The sequence below is a fragment of the Tachypleus tridentatus genome, chromosome 11, assembly GCF_004210375.1.
Source record: "Tachypleus tridentatus isolate NWPU-2018 chromosome 11, ASM421037v1, whole genome shotgun sequence".
Classification (NCBI taxonomy): domain Eukaryota; kingdom Metazoa; phylum Arthropoda; class Merostomata; order Xiphosura; family Limulidae; genus Tachypleus; species Tachypleus tridentatus.
In genome coordinates this window covers 17,597,233-17,611,787 of record NC_134835.1, presented here as the reverse complement: position 1 = coordinate 17,611,787, position 14,555 = coordinate 17,597,233, and the positions used below count along the sequence as shown (strand labels likewise).

At 34.4% G+C, this 14,555-nt stretch overlaps 1 protein-coding gene across 4 annotated transcripts in view; it reads right to left on the bottom strand.

The window, feature by feature from the left end:
* LOC143231720 (uncharacterized) overlaps positions 1 to 11,456 on the bottom strand; it is a 37,123-nt gene extending 25,667 nt beyond the window's left edge. For 3 of the 4 annotated variants that reach the window (XR_013017130.1, XR_013017131.1, XR_013017132.1), the window contains exon 1: positions 10,651 to 11,455. Coding sequence is in view for 1 of the 4 variants with exons in the window: in XM_076466331.1 (XP_076322446.1) it covers positions 10,651 to 11,278 (628 nt within the window). In the remaining 3 variants the exon portion in view is untranslated. Of the gene's footprint in view, positions 1 to 10,650 lie in introns of all 4 variants that reach the window. The other variant, XM_076466331.1, reaches the window with a different exon arrangement.
* Between the last annotated feature and the right edge of the window lie 3,099 nt (positions 11,457 to 14,555).

Below are 14,555 nucleotides of genomic sequence, written 5' to 3'. Positions count from 1 at the left end.
ACAACATATAAATGGAAATAGGCCATTATAAAGACATACACCGATTATCACAATTTCACATCTCAATGGTGATATATAAAGCTGGGAGATGAGCAGTATTTGTTGTTCAATTACCTGTCAGGCTTTTTAATCAGTTACATTAGTGATTATTTTCATATAAAACTAGGTTAGTTGAAACAACTGAAAATAGTTATAACTGGAAAAACTAATTATAATTAGTTAATTACTTTAGTGAGTTATGACACTAACTGAATAAACTGTGAATTCAGTTAGAGTAGTGAGAAAATTATGGGAATATTTTGATTAATTTGTGATGACAAAAACCCCACTTGAAGTAAAAATGTATCTCAGAATGGCTGGAGTAGGGTATTAACACTTTTACTGATAAGCAGAGAACAATGTTTCAACATTCTTCCTGAAGATGACCCAAAATGTTGTTCTCTGTTTTATATTGGTAAAAGTGTTAATACCCATACCAGCTGTCCTGAGATACAATATTCTGATTACTTAGCTAGTTGGAATAATAAGAAACAATAATTGTAATTTGATTAGTTAACTTTTCTTATAATTTCATTGTAATTTCAAGTAATTAATTACTTTAGGTGATACTCATCAATGTAGGATAAACTACCCTTTAGGTGATACTCATCAATGTAGGACGAACTAGCCTTTAGGTGATACTCATCAATGTAGAACAAACTAGCCTTTAGGTGATACTCATCAATGTAGGACAAACTACCCTTTAGGTGATACTCATCAATGTAGGACGAACTAGCCTTTAGGTGATACTCATCAATGTAGGACAAACTAACTAATGAAAATCAGCTTCATGTTTTAGTTCAAAATTTCACCTCTCATGCAAACAAAAACATTAGACTTTATTAAAATAACAGTTAGCTCTATACAGATTAGTACTTCAGGTTAGGTGTATTCAGTTTTGATTCACATACTGAAAATAGTAATAACTATATTATACAAAATTCTTTGGTCAACCAATTTGTTGACTTGATCTAAGTGATTGAAATTTACAAAGTAAGGTTATCACTACATCAGACATTTTAAAACAACTTTTTACAATAGTATGGAAATAAGTCCTTGATATCACTAAGAATAAAACAACACATTACATCTGACTGGATCAATTGTTAGTTCAACACTTCCAATTCCATAAATTCAGGCAAATCCACTAAACAACCACTACACTTTCCAATTCAAAAAAGGGGCTACTATATCACAAAATTACTTTTTTCCCATATTGCTACAGAGAAATGGACAAGTCATTTAAAATGTATGCTCTACACTGCCATCAACCAATACAAATCCCCAAACTTTGGTTTCAATCCATTATTTTTATATTATTATGCTACCTGTTAGCATCACACGTAATATCACCATAAACATATTCACATACACCTAATAACACATCTACTCTGATCCTAAGATGTCTTCTTAAATATATCAATATCATTTGCACTGGAGAGTGGAGTAATGTGGATAAGGATATACAAAATGAACCACTACATATTTATGGATTCAAACACATATCCTAAGAGAAGTATTAAAATGAATGGCTAATTAATTTTCCCCTCACAGACTTCTTACATAAGTAGTAGCATTTGATTAGCAACAACGACAGCTGATATACAGTTGTCTTCTAAGAATATATCCTGAGAAGTGAATGAATGCAAGGAAAATTGTTATGTAAACCACACTAAATCTGCCATATCCAGCGCAGACAAGGTCTTCAACACAATAATAGGACTCATCAGGCCAACTGGGATACAATACACATAAAAGTGGTCTATTTACATCACCAACTTTCACAAACAATGATTGTTAACATTTGAACTAGATTGGGTAAGTAATTTTAACTATGCTATTTAAATTAGATTTTTAGCATAAATATAAGATATGTTTTGGACAACACAGGACCTACTAGACCATTCTGGCTGTCCCAGTCTCCAAACTGAACTAAAACTATTGATCAATAAATTTAAAAAAATCTCAAAGTCACTCATTATTATTCACGTACTTATCAAGCTACGATATCTGAAAGCAACCCACTCCAAAAGCCAACCACTCTGCTAGAAAAATAAAACTGTCTTAGATGAACATGATCCCCACCCTGTCAAACTTTCTATTTCTCTCTTCCACTCCTGCTGTTCTCGTTGTTAGTTGTGAAAGTTAACATTTATTCAAGCTACGATATCTGAAAGCAACCCACTCCAAAAGCCAACCACTCTGCTAGAAAAATAAAACTGTCTTAGATGAACATGATCCCCACCCTGTCAAACTTTCTATTTCTCTCTTCCACTCCTGCTGTTCTCGTTGTTAGTTGTGAAAGTTAACATTTATTTAGATCTAAAGTCTATTTACCTTCTTTCACACTACAGTTATTACTTCACTGCTAGGTTTTACTCCTTTGTCCACCTAAGCATTGGTCAGATTTTTCTCGTTTATTCCTCACTTGTCTTGGTAATATCTGTCTCTTGGCCCTCCCCACTTACATCAATGCACCTTTTATCTTGGTGCTGTATAGGAACACCTTAAAAAAATAACACTTTTCTGAGACTAGCCCATTCCACAGTTTCTAACACCAGTCTTTAGTAGGGAGGAAGAACATGAGAGGATATGGGTATTAGAGGAAATACATTTTAAATTTAATAAAATCTTAACTTCCAAACCATAGATATTTCTTCTCACACTACATCTACAATTACACATTGATAAGATGTAGGGGCTGGTAAGGGCATTATATATATAAAATACACACAGGATAGGTCCCAATCAGATAGTCTAGTTCCAAATGTTTGGGGTTGGAGTTAATTATATGTCCATGATTCATAAATCCCACTTTGGTGGCTAGAGTATTTGGACCATAATATATACAGATTTGTGGTGGCTCCTAATCTGTAGCTGTAAACTGATGAACCACTGAAATCATAATAAGATAAGCAACACCAAATGGACAACTCTACCTGAAGAAGTCTAAAAGGCAACATCCAAAACTCATGATATGATGGGATCCTGGATGTTATATTCAGCCTGAGAAAACAGAACTCATTCTACCTGGAATTATGAACACTCATCTCCACTCAACAACCATGTAGGCCAAGTAGATTCCACTTGTTCCGGAATTATACGGATGATGTGCTCAAGAGTCCAGAATGGGACCACCCTGCATTTGGAATTATGAGAAGACAATGACTTCCTCTTCCATGAATAATGTACAGAACCAATACAGAGAAAAAGGAATAACCCAACTGGACAGCTGTGTCAACTGTGAACTTGCTTTATAAGTAGGCTGGTATCTCTCCTACCAACATCTGAAGAAAAAAAACCACCAACAACAACAAAACAAAGGACCTTAGTAGGATATACAAGACTCTTTAGTGTGTTACTATTTATTTTACTATCTAAGACAACAACCAATTCATCCTGCAGTGGAAAGGGCTTTCCATAAAGTACAGGAATGATAAGATCATGATTTACAATATCAATCTGATGAAGAGATACTCTGAGAGGAAGATATAACAGGTGAGAACTGTACTGTTATAGCATTATATAGTTTATATAAAGTGTGAGGTTTCAGTGAACAACATATAAATATATTTGACCATAAGTTCAGTTAGAAAAAAGACAATGTGAAGTTGCTTGATGTGGGAGTGATTAGTCATAACAAGCAATATTTTAAAGTGAGTTTCACAGTTTAACAGAGATAAAAAGAAGAATTTGTCTTGTCAAAGAGTGTTCTGAAGTAACTGAATAAGCTTAAATGGACTTTTGACAAGAAAAGTGAGTTATTTAGCATTTGAGATACAACTGTGATATTCATAGTTTGAAGAATTTTTGTTCATACATTTGACTTGTTTTGAATATATAATTTTTCAACAAGTGGAGCATGTGGTATCTGTTTATTGTTCAAATTCATTGTCAAAAATCACAGGCATCTACTACAGAAAAATCTTTAGTTCACATATAACATAAAACTCTGACATTCCCCATCTTCTCAAAGAATTGACAATAATCATTCAAATACTCTGGAGAAATAGATTATGTCTACCACCCCAGTAACTGGCAACCAGGCTTGGTAAAGACTTCCTAGCCCTACAAGTAGGAAAAGAGGGATAATGGATAATACATGATGGTAAGTCCTAAGGAACAATGCTTTGGAAAAAATGAAATAGGTCAACCAAGTTCCCTAATTCTTTTTAAAGCAAACCAACCCCAATTTATTTAGTCCAATGACTGGCACGGATGGGAAGGATCCTTTTGTGCTTTACTTGTGATAGTCCATGAGTGGCAGTCAATTTTAGTACAGTAATACCACCCAAGCTGCATTTAGGTGGTCTTACAGAATATCCCATTCCTACAGAGCCTATTCCAACCTATAAATTACATTGTGTTTGTGGTTCCTAATGTGGAATTGATTGATAACAGCACAAATGATTGTATATGACCCGAAAGAAGAGATAGCATTAATGTTGAAAATATTTACCTCTCATTATAATCTGGTGGAAATGGTCTGTATAGCTACAGAGGCTAGACAAAATACCTCAGATGAATAAAATGCCAGATTATGCAAATAATGTGAGATAAAGATATTAGGTGAGGTCCATATACCATCCCATAATATCCTCCAGTGGGCCACAAGCGACATAGAAATGTGACAAATCTGATCAGATGTGACTCAAAAGAGAACCCAGAATGAGCAAAATGGATCAACTTATGTGCCCACCCCATCAAGGAAACTGGGGATAAATCCTGGGATACTGAAGAGTCTTAATGAATAAAAAGTCTTTGTCTGATATTTCTAAAACTTTTAGTGTGGACAACATAACATATCAAAGTCTTTACTAAACATACATTCATAGAGGTTAGAAACAACTGTCAGATGAATAGATGAAAAGGATTTATCTTCTTCTCTGATTGCTATGTCATAGATAAGCACAATAGAACAACCTATGCACATGAAGCAAAAACAACTCAAAACCACTGACACAGGCAGGCCAGCAATGTCAAAAAATAACTTTAAGAGAGAGGTGATATGTGTTACATGAGACAAAGGACTCAAACTGATGTTGAGATAGAGCAAGTAATACTACACTGGTTTTTTGAGACAAAAAAAAACAAAAATTACTCAAGGAGGCTAGAGAGCAGTGGAGACTTGAGGAATTTCCATTTCTAAAAATCATGATACAAACAAGTGACTTGTATTCAGTATTTTTATAGATACAACCTGAAATCCTAATTGCTCTACCACTAACAACAGGATACAGCTTGGATGGAAGAGACTGCTAATTGCTCTACCACTAACAACAGGATACAGCTTGGATGGAAGAGACTCCTAATTGCTCTACCACTAATAACAGGATACAGCTTGGATGGAAGAGACTCCTAATTGCTTTATCACTAACAACAGGATACAGCTTGGATGGAAGAGACTCATAATTGCTTTATCACTAACAACAGGATACAGCTTGGATAGAAGAGACTCATAATTGCTCTACCACTAATAACAGGATACAGCTTGGATAGAAGAGACTCATAATTGCTCTACCACTAACAACAGGATACAGCTTGGATGGAAGAGACTCCTAATTGCTTTATCACTAACAACAGGATACAGCTTGGTGGAAGAGACTGATTGATTATTCTACTATTTGTTTTGTTTCTAACACCAATTATTTATTATTTTACTTTGCTGTAATTCAAAAGAGTAACAGATTAAACAATCACAACATTACCAGAAGAAAAGTACATTAACAATTGTAAGAACTCACGAGTGAGAGTATAATATGTTAACCACACTAAATCTGCCATATTTAATATCTCCCACCTAATACTAGGGTTCATAAGGCCAGCTGAACTATTACAGTATAGTGGTCTAGGCAATATTTATATCCATAATTTTCATGAGCAAAGGTTGTTACAGTGAACTTGTAGGTGTTAGTTTTTCACTTATGAAAGCTCCTTTATAATGGCCAGGGTTATTAATTGTAGTTTCATATTTAATTTTGAACTAACAGTATAAGCTTATACACCCAACACTTGGAAACTAATATTGAAATCAACTCTCTTTTATTTCAGAAAACTGTTGGTTCTGCTCTTAATCCCTGAAAATGCTGCACACCATTACTGCCAAATAGAAGCCATTTTGTAAGTCAATCAACTTATTATGAAAATAAAGAAACTCCTTGATAAAAATTACTGCTTACATTACATGTTACTCATTGGATGTAAATTACTGTTACCAGCAGTAAGATTAATTCTGGGTGTACACTGGAAGGTGGATGTATAGTAGTGTAAGAACTAGTAAAACTAATTTGCTGGTTGGCCAGTGTTTCGGACGATGAAGTGGTTTATAATAATATAGTTGATAAAATATGAACAATTCAGTTTCATTGAGTCTACACTAACAGTTACCAAAAATTTTGCCAGTAGAAATAGCATGTCAACCACTTCTATGCCTGTAGTGTTTAGTCTAGGTTTTCACATTTAATTGCAGAGAAGGTGTCCAAGATATGAAACAATGCGGTCTAATCTTTATAAGAAGACATGTAAAACAAGTATATTTAGTCAGTTAAGCTGATGGCCAGGTTAACTGTTAGTTTTGCTCTAAGCACATAGTTTACTCTGATTGAAAATTATGTTTCAATAACATGTATACACCAGATTTCAGAACTTGAAAATGTTCAGTCTTTAACAGGACCTATACTGCATGATACTGTGGATTTATACAAACCTGATAGTAAGCTTTTAAAACTGATGACATTTAATAGCAATTATCTGAATGTAATATTAAATTATCATAATTAATTAATAATGACAGAACATGATATACTTTATTTACAAGAGAACATATTTTTGTGTCATCATGTTCTACTGTGTTGAACTATATGCATTCCTCTGTAATATTCGTTCTATCATGTACTATACAGAAGAATAACATTATATGTCATACAATAGTGAAATAAGGCCTGTTGTATTTTTAATGGTACATTATTTATTTAATTAATTAGGATTTTTCAAGAAAAAAGAATGGTGAATAACACTATTAAGTCCACTATACCCATTGCTAACAATGTTTATCACTCAGTTCAGAGTTTGTCAGGCTGGCTGCAACACAACACAATAATGGTTGGAACACTAATTATATAAACCATCAATTTATCAATGATTTTGGTTTTCATATTCAGTCATTTTAAAATGGGTGTTGTTAAAACAAAATTTTAGAAAGGATAGATTCTTTCTAGGCTAGCTTGACCACCTTTAAGATATGAAAACCTTATAACCTTCCAAAGACATCTTCCTAAGTACGTTAAAAAAAAGAAACTTATTAAACTAAGGAACTGGTTTTATTAAAATATTCAAAGGATTTATAATTACTACTTTCAGAATTACTTAAAGGTCTTTCTATACATCCCCATGTGTAAGACCAGTTTCTTGATGTTAGAAAACAATCCTCTGTAACCTAAAAAAAAATACTCCTTAAGTGTCATGAAAAGAAGACACATTTACTCAATCAATTTCTCTAAAGATTGAAGTGAGAGATTTTCAATGTCATAGTTTAGAAATACTGACCCCAATGCAAATCATTCTTTCTATCATCTGAATGTAAATAAAAACTTTCCAGTTTCACAACAAACTTTTTCAAGACCAGGGTTTTAAATTAATTTCTAAACCCAAACAAGAATTTAATTCAAAGAAATTCTTACTTTCCTATGCACAAATTAGACACTTTACAATATCAGTCTTTACTTTTAATAACATTAAATCTCTCATAAGCCCATCATTATCTTCTGTATACTTTTGGTGACACAAATACATTTAACAATTCAAGTCACAAATGACACTTTGATAAACAAGTGTTCTGTAACTTCTATTCCTCACTCTTTCGTAATTTTTGTTCAATCTTTAAACTTTGGTGTTTCACTCAGTGAGATAATGAATCCAAGAACTCACAGTAGCAACAACATGAATCACTAAAGTTTCATTAATTTGTAACCTCCTTGAAAGTTTTGCATCTACCAGTTAGAAACAGTTTTGTAGACTTATTAAGGAATGGGTTTCTGACCAGTTAGAAACAGTTTTGTACACTTATTAAGGAATGCGTTTCTGACCAGTAAGTAACAGTTTTGTACACTTATTAAGGAATGGGTTTCTGACCAGTTAGAAACAGTTTTGTACACTTATTAAGGAATGGGTTTCCGACCAGTTAGAAACAGTTTTGTAGACTTATTAAGGAATGAGTTTCTGACCACTTAGAAAATGTTTTGTACACTTATTAAGGAATGGGCTTCTGACTATTTAGAAACAGTTTTGTAAACTTATTAAAGAATGTGTTTCTGACCAGTTAGAAACAGTTTTGTAGACTTATTAAGGAATGAGTGTCTGACCACTTAGAAAAAGTTTGGTACACTTATTAAGGAATGGGTTTCTGACTAGTTAGAAACAGTTTTGTACACTTATTAAGGAATGGGTTTCTGACTAGTTAGAAACAGTTTTGTACACTTATTAAGGAATGGGTTTCTGACTAGTTAGAAACAGTTTTGTACACTTATTAAGGAATGGGTTTCTGACCAGTTAGAAACAGTTTTGTACACTTATTAAGGAATGGGTTTCTGACCAGTTAGAAACAGTTTTGTACACTTATTAAGAAATGGGTTTCTGACCAGTTAGAAACAATTTTGTATACTTATTTAGGAATGGGTTTCTGACCAGTTAAAAACAGTTTTGTACACTTATTAAGGAATGGGTTTCTGACCAGTTAGAAACAGTTTTGTACACTTATTAAGAAATGGGTTTCTGACCAGTTAGAAACAATTTTGTATACTTATTTAGGAATGGGTTTCTGACCAGTTAAAAACAGTTTTGTACACTTATTAAGGAATGGGTTTCTGACCACTTAGAAATAGTTTTGTACACTTATTAAAGAATGGGTTTCTGACTAGTTAAAAACAGTTTTGTAGATTTATTAAGGAATGGGTTTCTGACTAGTTAGAAACAGTTTTGTAGACTTATTAAGGAATAGGTTTCTGACTAGTTAAACAGTTTTGTACACTTATTAAGGAATGGGTTTCTGACCAGTTAAAAACAGTTTTGTATACTTATTAAGGAATGGGTTTCTGACCAGAGTTTTGTATACTTATTAAGGAATGGGTTTCTGACCAGAGTTTTGTATACTTATTAAGGAATGGGTTTCTGACCAGTTAGAAACAGTTTTGTACACTTATTAAGGAATGGGTTTCTGACCAGTTAGAAACAGTTTTGTATACTTATTAAGGAATGGGATTCTGACCAGTTAGAAACAGTTTTGTACACTTATTAAGGAATGGGTTTCTGACCAGTTAGAAACAGTTGTGTACACTTATTAAGGAATGGGTTTCTGACCAGTTAGAAACAGTTTTGTACACTTATTAAGGAATGGGTTTCTGACCAGTTAGAAACAGTTTTGTACACTTATTAAGGAATGGGTTTCTGACCAGTTAGAAACAGTTTTGTACACTTATTAAGGAATGAGTTTCTGACTAGATAAAAATATTCCTTTTAAATTTGTTTTATCCCTATAAAAAACCTTTATGTAAAATGTATTGACCCAGTTTCTCTATTTCAAAAGGTACAAGCATTGCGACAGCAATGTGGTTTTGATTAGGAAGAAAAGTGTATTGGAATTTTATTACTTCCTCAATCACCATGTTGCCAGAGATAAGGACATTGGGATAATGTGTTAATAGTTTAACTTTATTACCGTGTTTGGTCATTCTAGCTGGTTAACTTATCTTATTATAGAACATATTCATGTAAATATACAAAACAGGTTATATTTAATTACATGAACAATCAGGAGTGGCCCTTACAAACAGTTTTCATGTCAAGTTTAAAAACATTAGAGAGAGTAAGAAAACATTTTATAAAAATATTAATACGTATAGAAAAGAAATATTAAAGTATCATTATTTGAAATAAAACTTAACACACATCCACTTATAGGTATAACTGGTAATACTTAACTTATATTAGATATATAGGTAATACTCTGAATTATACATCATTTTAACCAGTCCAGAACAATATTATATATACTAACATCAGTGAATTAGGGTTTCTATTTCATTTTCATCAGTGAATGGATAATAATGTTCAAGATATTTATTATTTTCAAAATGAACAATTTCCTGTCCAATAATTAACCACAGAATTTCTTCTCCTAAAGAAATATTTGCATAATTACCAAAAGTTAAACTTGAGAAAACTTTCATGCATCATTCCCAGGGTAACACATCCAAGCTACTAAGTTACATGACCAGCTAAAGTGTGCAGATTTTAACGTATAATATTAGCATTTTTTCACTTACAAGATAAGGGAGTACTGATGTTTTGATGTTCACACATCGTTCTTTCAGCCACATTTTGAGAAATCTGGATATGACGTTCATTTTACAATACTGAACATAATATGACAACTCCAAAGATATTGTGTGAAGTTAAACTAATGAACAATATTCAAAGAAAAATCACGTCAACACTTCTGAGAACTGACCACAATGCAAGATTGTACTTCTAACTCATGATTAAAAACAAATAAGCAAAAACTGGAAAAAGTCATTTTAAAACATATTTGATCAAGTTAGTTTTCACTATACTTACCAACTTTTGGTGCATCATACGAGTCACCTAACAAAATCTCTGGAGCAGAATAGGCTAGAGATCCACAAGACGTTTTTAGTTTTTGTCCCGGATAATATCTATTGCTGAAACCAAAGTCTGTCAATTTAACCATTCCAAGTTTTTCGAAGAATATTACATTTTCTGGTTTCAAATCTCGATGAACAACATGAAGCCTGTGGCAATAGGAAATAGCACGTACAATCTGCCGGAAAAACTTTCTAGCCGTTTCCTCATCTACCCCCTTGTCATGTTTCATGATATAATCATACATATCCCCACCATCTCCCAGCTCCAAAATCAAATAAAGTTTTGTTTGTGTGTCTATAACTTCATACAGTCTCACTACATTAGGGTGCTGTACCAATTTCATACATCGGACCTCTTGGAACAGGTGCGTGCGAGAAATCTCGTCGAGTTTTGTTTTGTCGATTACTTTCACAGCAACTTTTTCCCCCGTAAAAACATGTTTCGCCAACTTAACAACTGCAAAATGGCCGCGACCTATTGTGCCTCCTAAGTCATACAAACCTACTATCTTTCCATCATAAACATTATACTGTCGATTTTTTTCCAAATTTGGGTCATGGATATTACCTTCATTCATCATGAAAATAACAAAATCAAATGTTTATACGTACTGCACAGTTGCCGGAATAAAAATGAATAGAACCGGATATGTTATTGTGATTATCTTACAATACTATGAATTTAACTCAGTAAACATACTAACGAACGTGTAACCCCTACTCTTCACGCCATTTGTTCAGCGATTCTGTGTGGTGGAGCATCAAATCTTTATGACGTCATGTCACAACGTCCAATGAAAACGATTAGATGAATGACGCATATCACATCTCTGTTGCCATAGAAGGGATTGATAGCTTGTTGTCCAACAACTTAAAACACCTGTGGAAAAATAATTAATTGGAGCATATTATATCCTGGTAATAAAGTATTTACATAGATACGTTAGATATCAACAATATTGATTTTAGAATGTATGGTATAGTATATGTAATCTTCAATTTTTTTTAATGAAAATAACCTTAAACATCATGAAATCGGAATAGGCCATTTCGTTCCCGCTGGTACAGCTGGAAATCTACGAATTTACAACGCTAAACACATAGATTCGATTCCCCTCAGTGGACTCAGCAGATAGCCTAATGTGGCTTTGCTATAAGAAAGCACACACACACATTAGCCATTCATTGTCTAGTATCCAAATTCTTACAACTGATATTCCTTAAGTTTAAACTATAGCACAAGGACTACAAGTGGTGTGATTTTAGTTCAGTTTATTTCAACTTTCGTCCAAAGCTACATGAAGACTATCTACAGTAGCATCCCTCATTTAGCAGTGAAAGACTAGAGGGAAGACAGTTAGTCATCACTACTCACCGCCAGCTCTTGAACTGCATTCTTACAAACAGATAATGGGGGTGATAATTAACTTATAACGCCTTCACAGCAGATAGAACGTGCGTGTTTGGTGGGACGGTGATTGGAACCTGCGAACCGCAGATTACGTGTAGAGCGCCCGCAACCTCTTGGCCATGCCAGGCTTATAATTACGGAATGGAAGTGTTTGCACACCACGGAATAAATCCGACATTCTAGACCTTATAAATTTTTGGAACATCATATAAATCACCTAACAAAATCTCTGGGGCAGAATGTGTTAAAGATACAAAAATGTGCATTACTTGAGTGGAAAAGTTATAACTGTACGTAAAATGTCATTTGAGTAAAAGTGGGAAAATATAGTATATACTTACGGATTTCTCACCCATTGTACTATAATGACCTGTTTGCTGATTTCTCACCCATTGTACTATAATGACCTGTTTGCTGATTTCTCACCCATTGTACTATAATGACCTGTTTGATGATTTCTCACCCATTGTACTATAATGACCTGTTTGCTGATTTCTCACCCATTGTACTATAATGACCTGTTTGCTGATTTCTCTGTGAAAAAAGAAAAGCACGTGTTGCGAAGGGACATCTGTCAGAGTATAAAGGAAAACCGCTATTGCATTTTTTTAGTTAGAGAACGGAAAAGTGCCCAGAACTTAAAAATTAAGTATTTTGTTTTCTGTTATAATTTGCTAGGATGTACATGTTCGAAATGAGCTGGTAATAATATTATAGTGATTGTTATACGTTTATTTATTTATGTCAAAGTATATGGTTATTTTGTGTGAGAGCAAAGCTTCACAATGAGCTTTCTGTACTCTGTCGCCGCGAAGAATTGAACTCCAAATTTTAACATTGTTCGCAAGTTTAGTGCTGACCCACCAGAGGCAAATGATTTTTGCTTGTTTGTTATTAAGAGTAAGGCTACGAAATGGGTTATTTGTGTCCTGCACATTGTGAACATCGAAACCATATTTGTAACCTTATAAACCCAGGGCAAGTGGTTTGATGAGTTCCTATGGCTGCACTTAGACAATAAGACTCAAAAAGTCATATGCTTTCATTGTGCCAAGGCGGAAGATAGAGGCCTTTTTACAGGGACATTGGAGAGGCCAGTGAAGTATACCTTCATATCCACCGGTTTTTGCAACTGGAAAAAGGCAAAACAGAAATTCAACGAACACCAATCCTCCTCTCAGCACAGATTCGCTATATCTCCAAAAGGTTCACTTGATGTAACTCCAGTGACTGTCCAGCTACATGATGGAAAAAAGAAGCAGCAGGAAAAATGCAAAAGAAGTCTAGCCAAAATATTCAGAAGTTTACGTTTCTTACTGCATCAAGGTTTAGCATTACGTGGACATACTGATACGGAGGGGATCTTCCTGCAGTTAATGAAGCTCCTGGAAGAGGAAGATCCTGAGTTGACGGCCTACTTGTCAAAGAAAACCACATTCACATCACCCCAGGCTCAGAATGAAATAATGGAGATGTTCAGCCATCAAATACTGAGGAACATAGCACACTAAGTGCAGCAAAGTAAAATCTTTGCATTAATGGTTAATGGCACTCAAGATGTTACAGATGCCGAACAGGAAGCAATATGTGTACGATACATAGATGAGAACCTTGACGTCCATGAGACATTTCTTGGTTTGTACAGTGTTTCCAATACAACTGGTGAAACAATATCCTCGACTATACTTGATGTACTGACTAGATTCAATTTACCACTGTCAGGATTAAGAGCACAAACTTGTGATGGAGTCGCTAACATGAGTGGTGCGTACAGTGGATGCCAGGCAAAAATAAAAAAGAAGCAACAGTCAGCTTTGTTTTTTCACTGCGGAGCACACAAGGCTAATTTAATAATGCAACATGCAGTTGAAGCTTGTGAATGTGTTCGAGATTCTATCCAGTGGGTACATGAACTTGGTGTCTTGCTTCAGAAGTCAGGCAAATACTAGACAATCTTTGAAAATATTGTATCGTCAGACAGCCACAATGGTCCAGTTAAATACATCCACCCACTGTGTCCAACACGCTGGTTGTGCCACCTATCTGCAATTACATGTGCTAATGATCACTACAGTGTCATTGTTGATTCTTTGTCTGAATTAGCAAATGAAAAATCAGATGTAACAGTGAAAGCACGAGGTCTGCTGGACAGATTTGACAAAGGAAATACAGTTTTAGGATTGTTCATGGCTCAGCATCAATTAGCTGCATTAGGGGAACTAAACCGTGCATTCCAAGCAAAATCAGCGACAGTATCTGGCATGATTGAAGCATCTGCAATGACAGTTGAGCAATTGTGGGTATTGCGAAAAGAGGAAAATTACAACAAGATATTTGATGAAGCTGGGTAAAAGGTAACTTCCCTAGATCTGGTGCCTATTGAACAACCACGCATTCGCAGACCCCCCAGAAGGATCACAGGTGATGGCTCAGCACACCATTCTGCA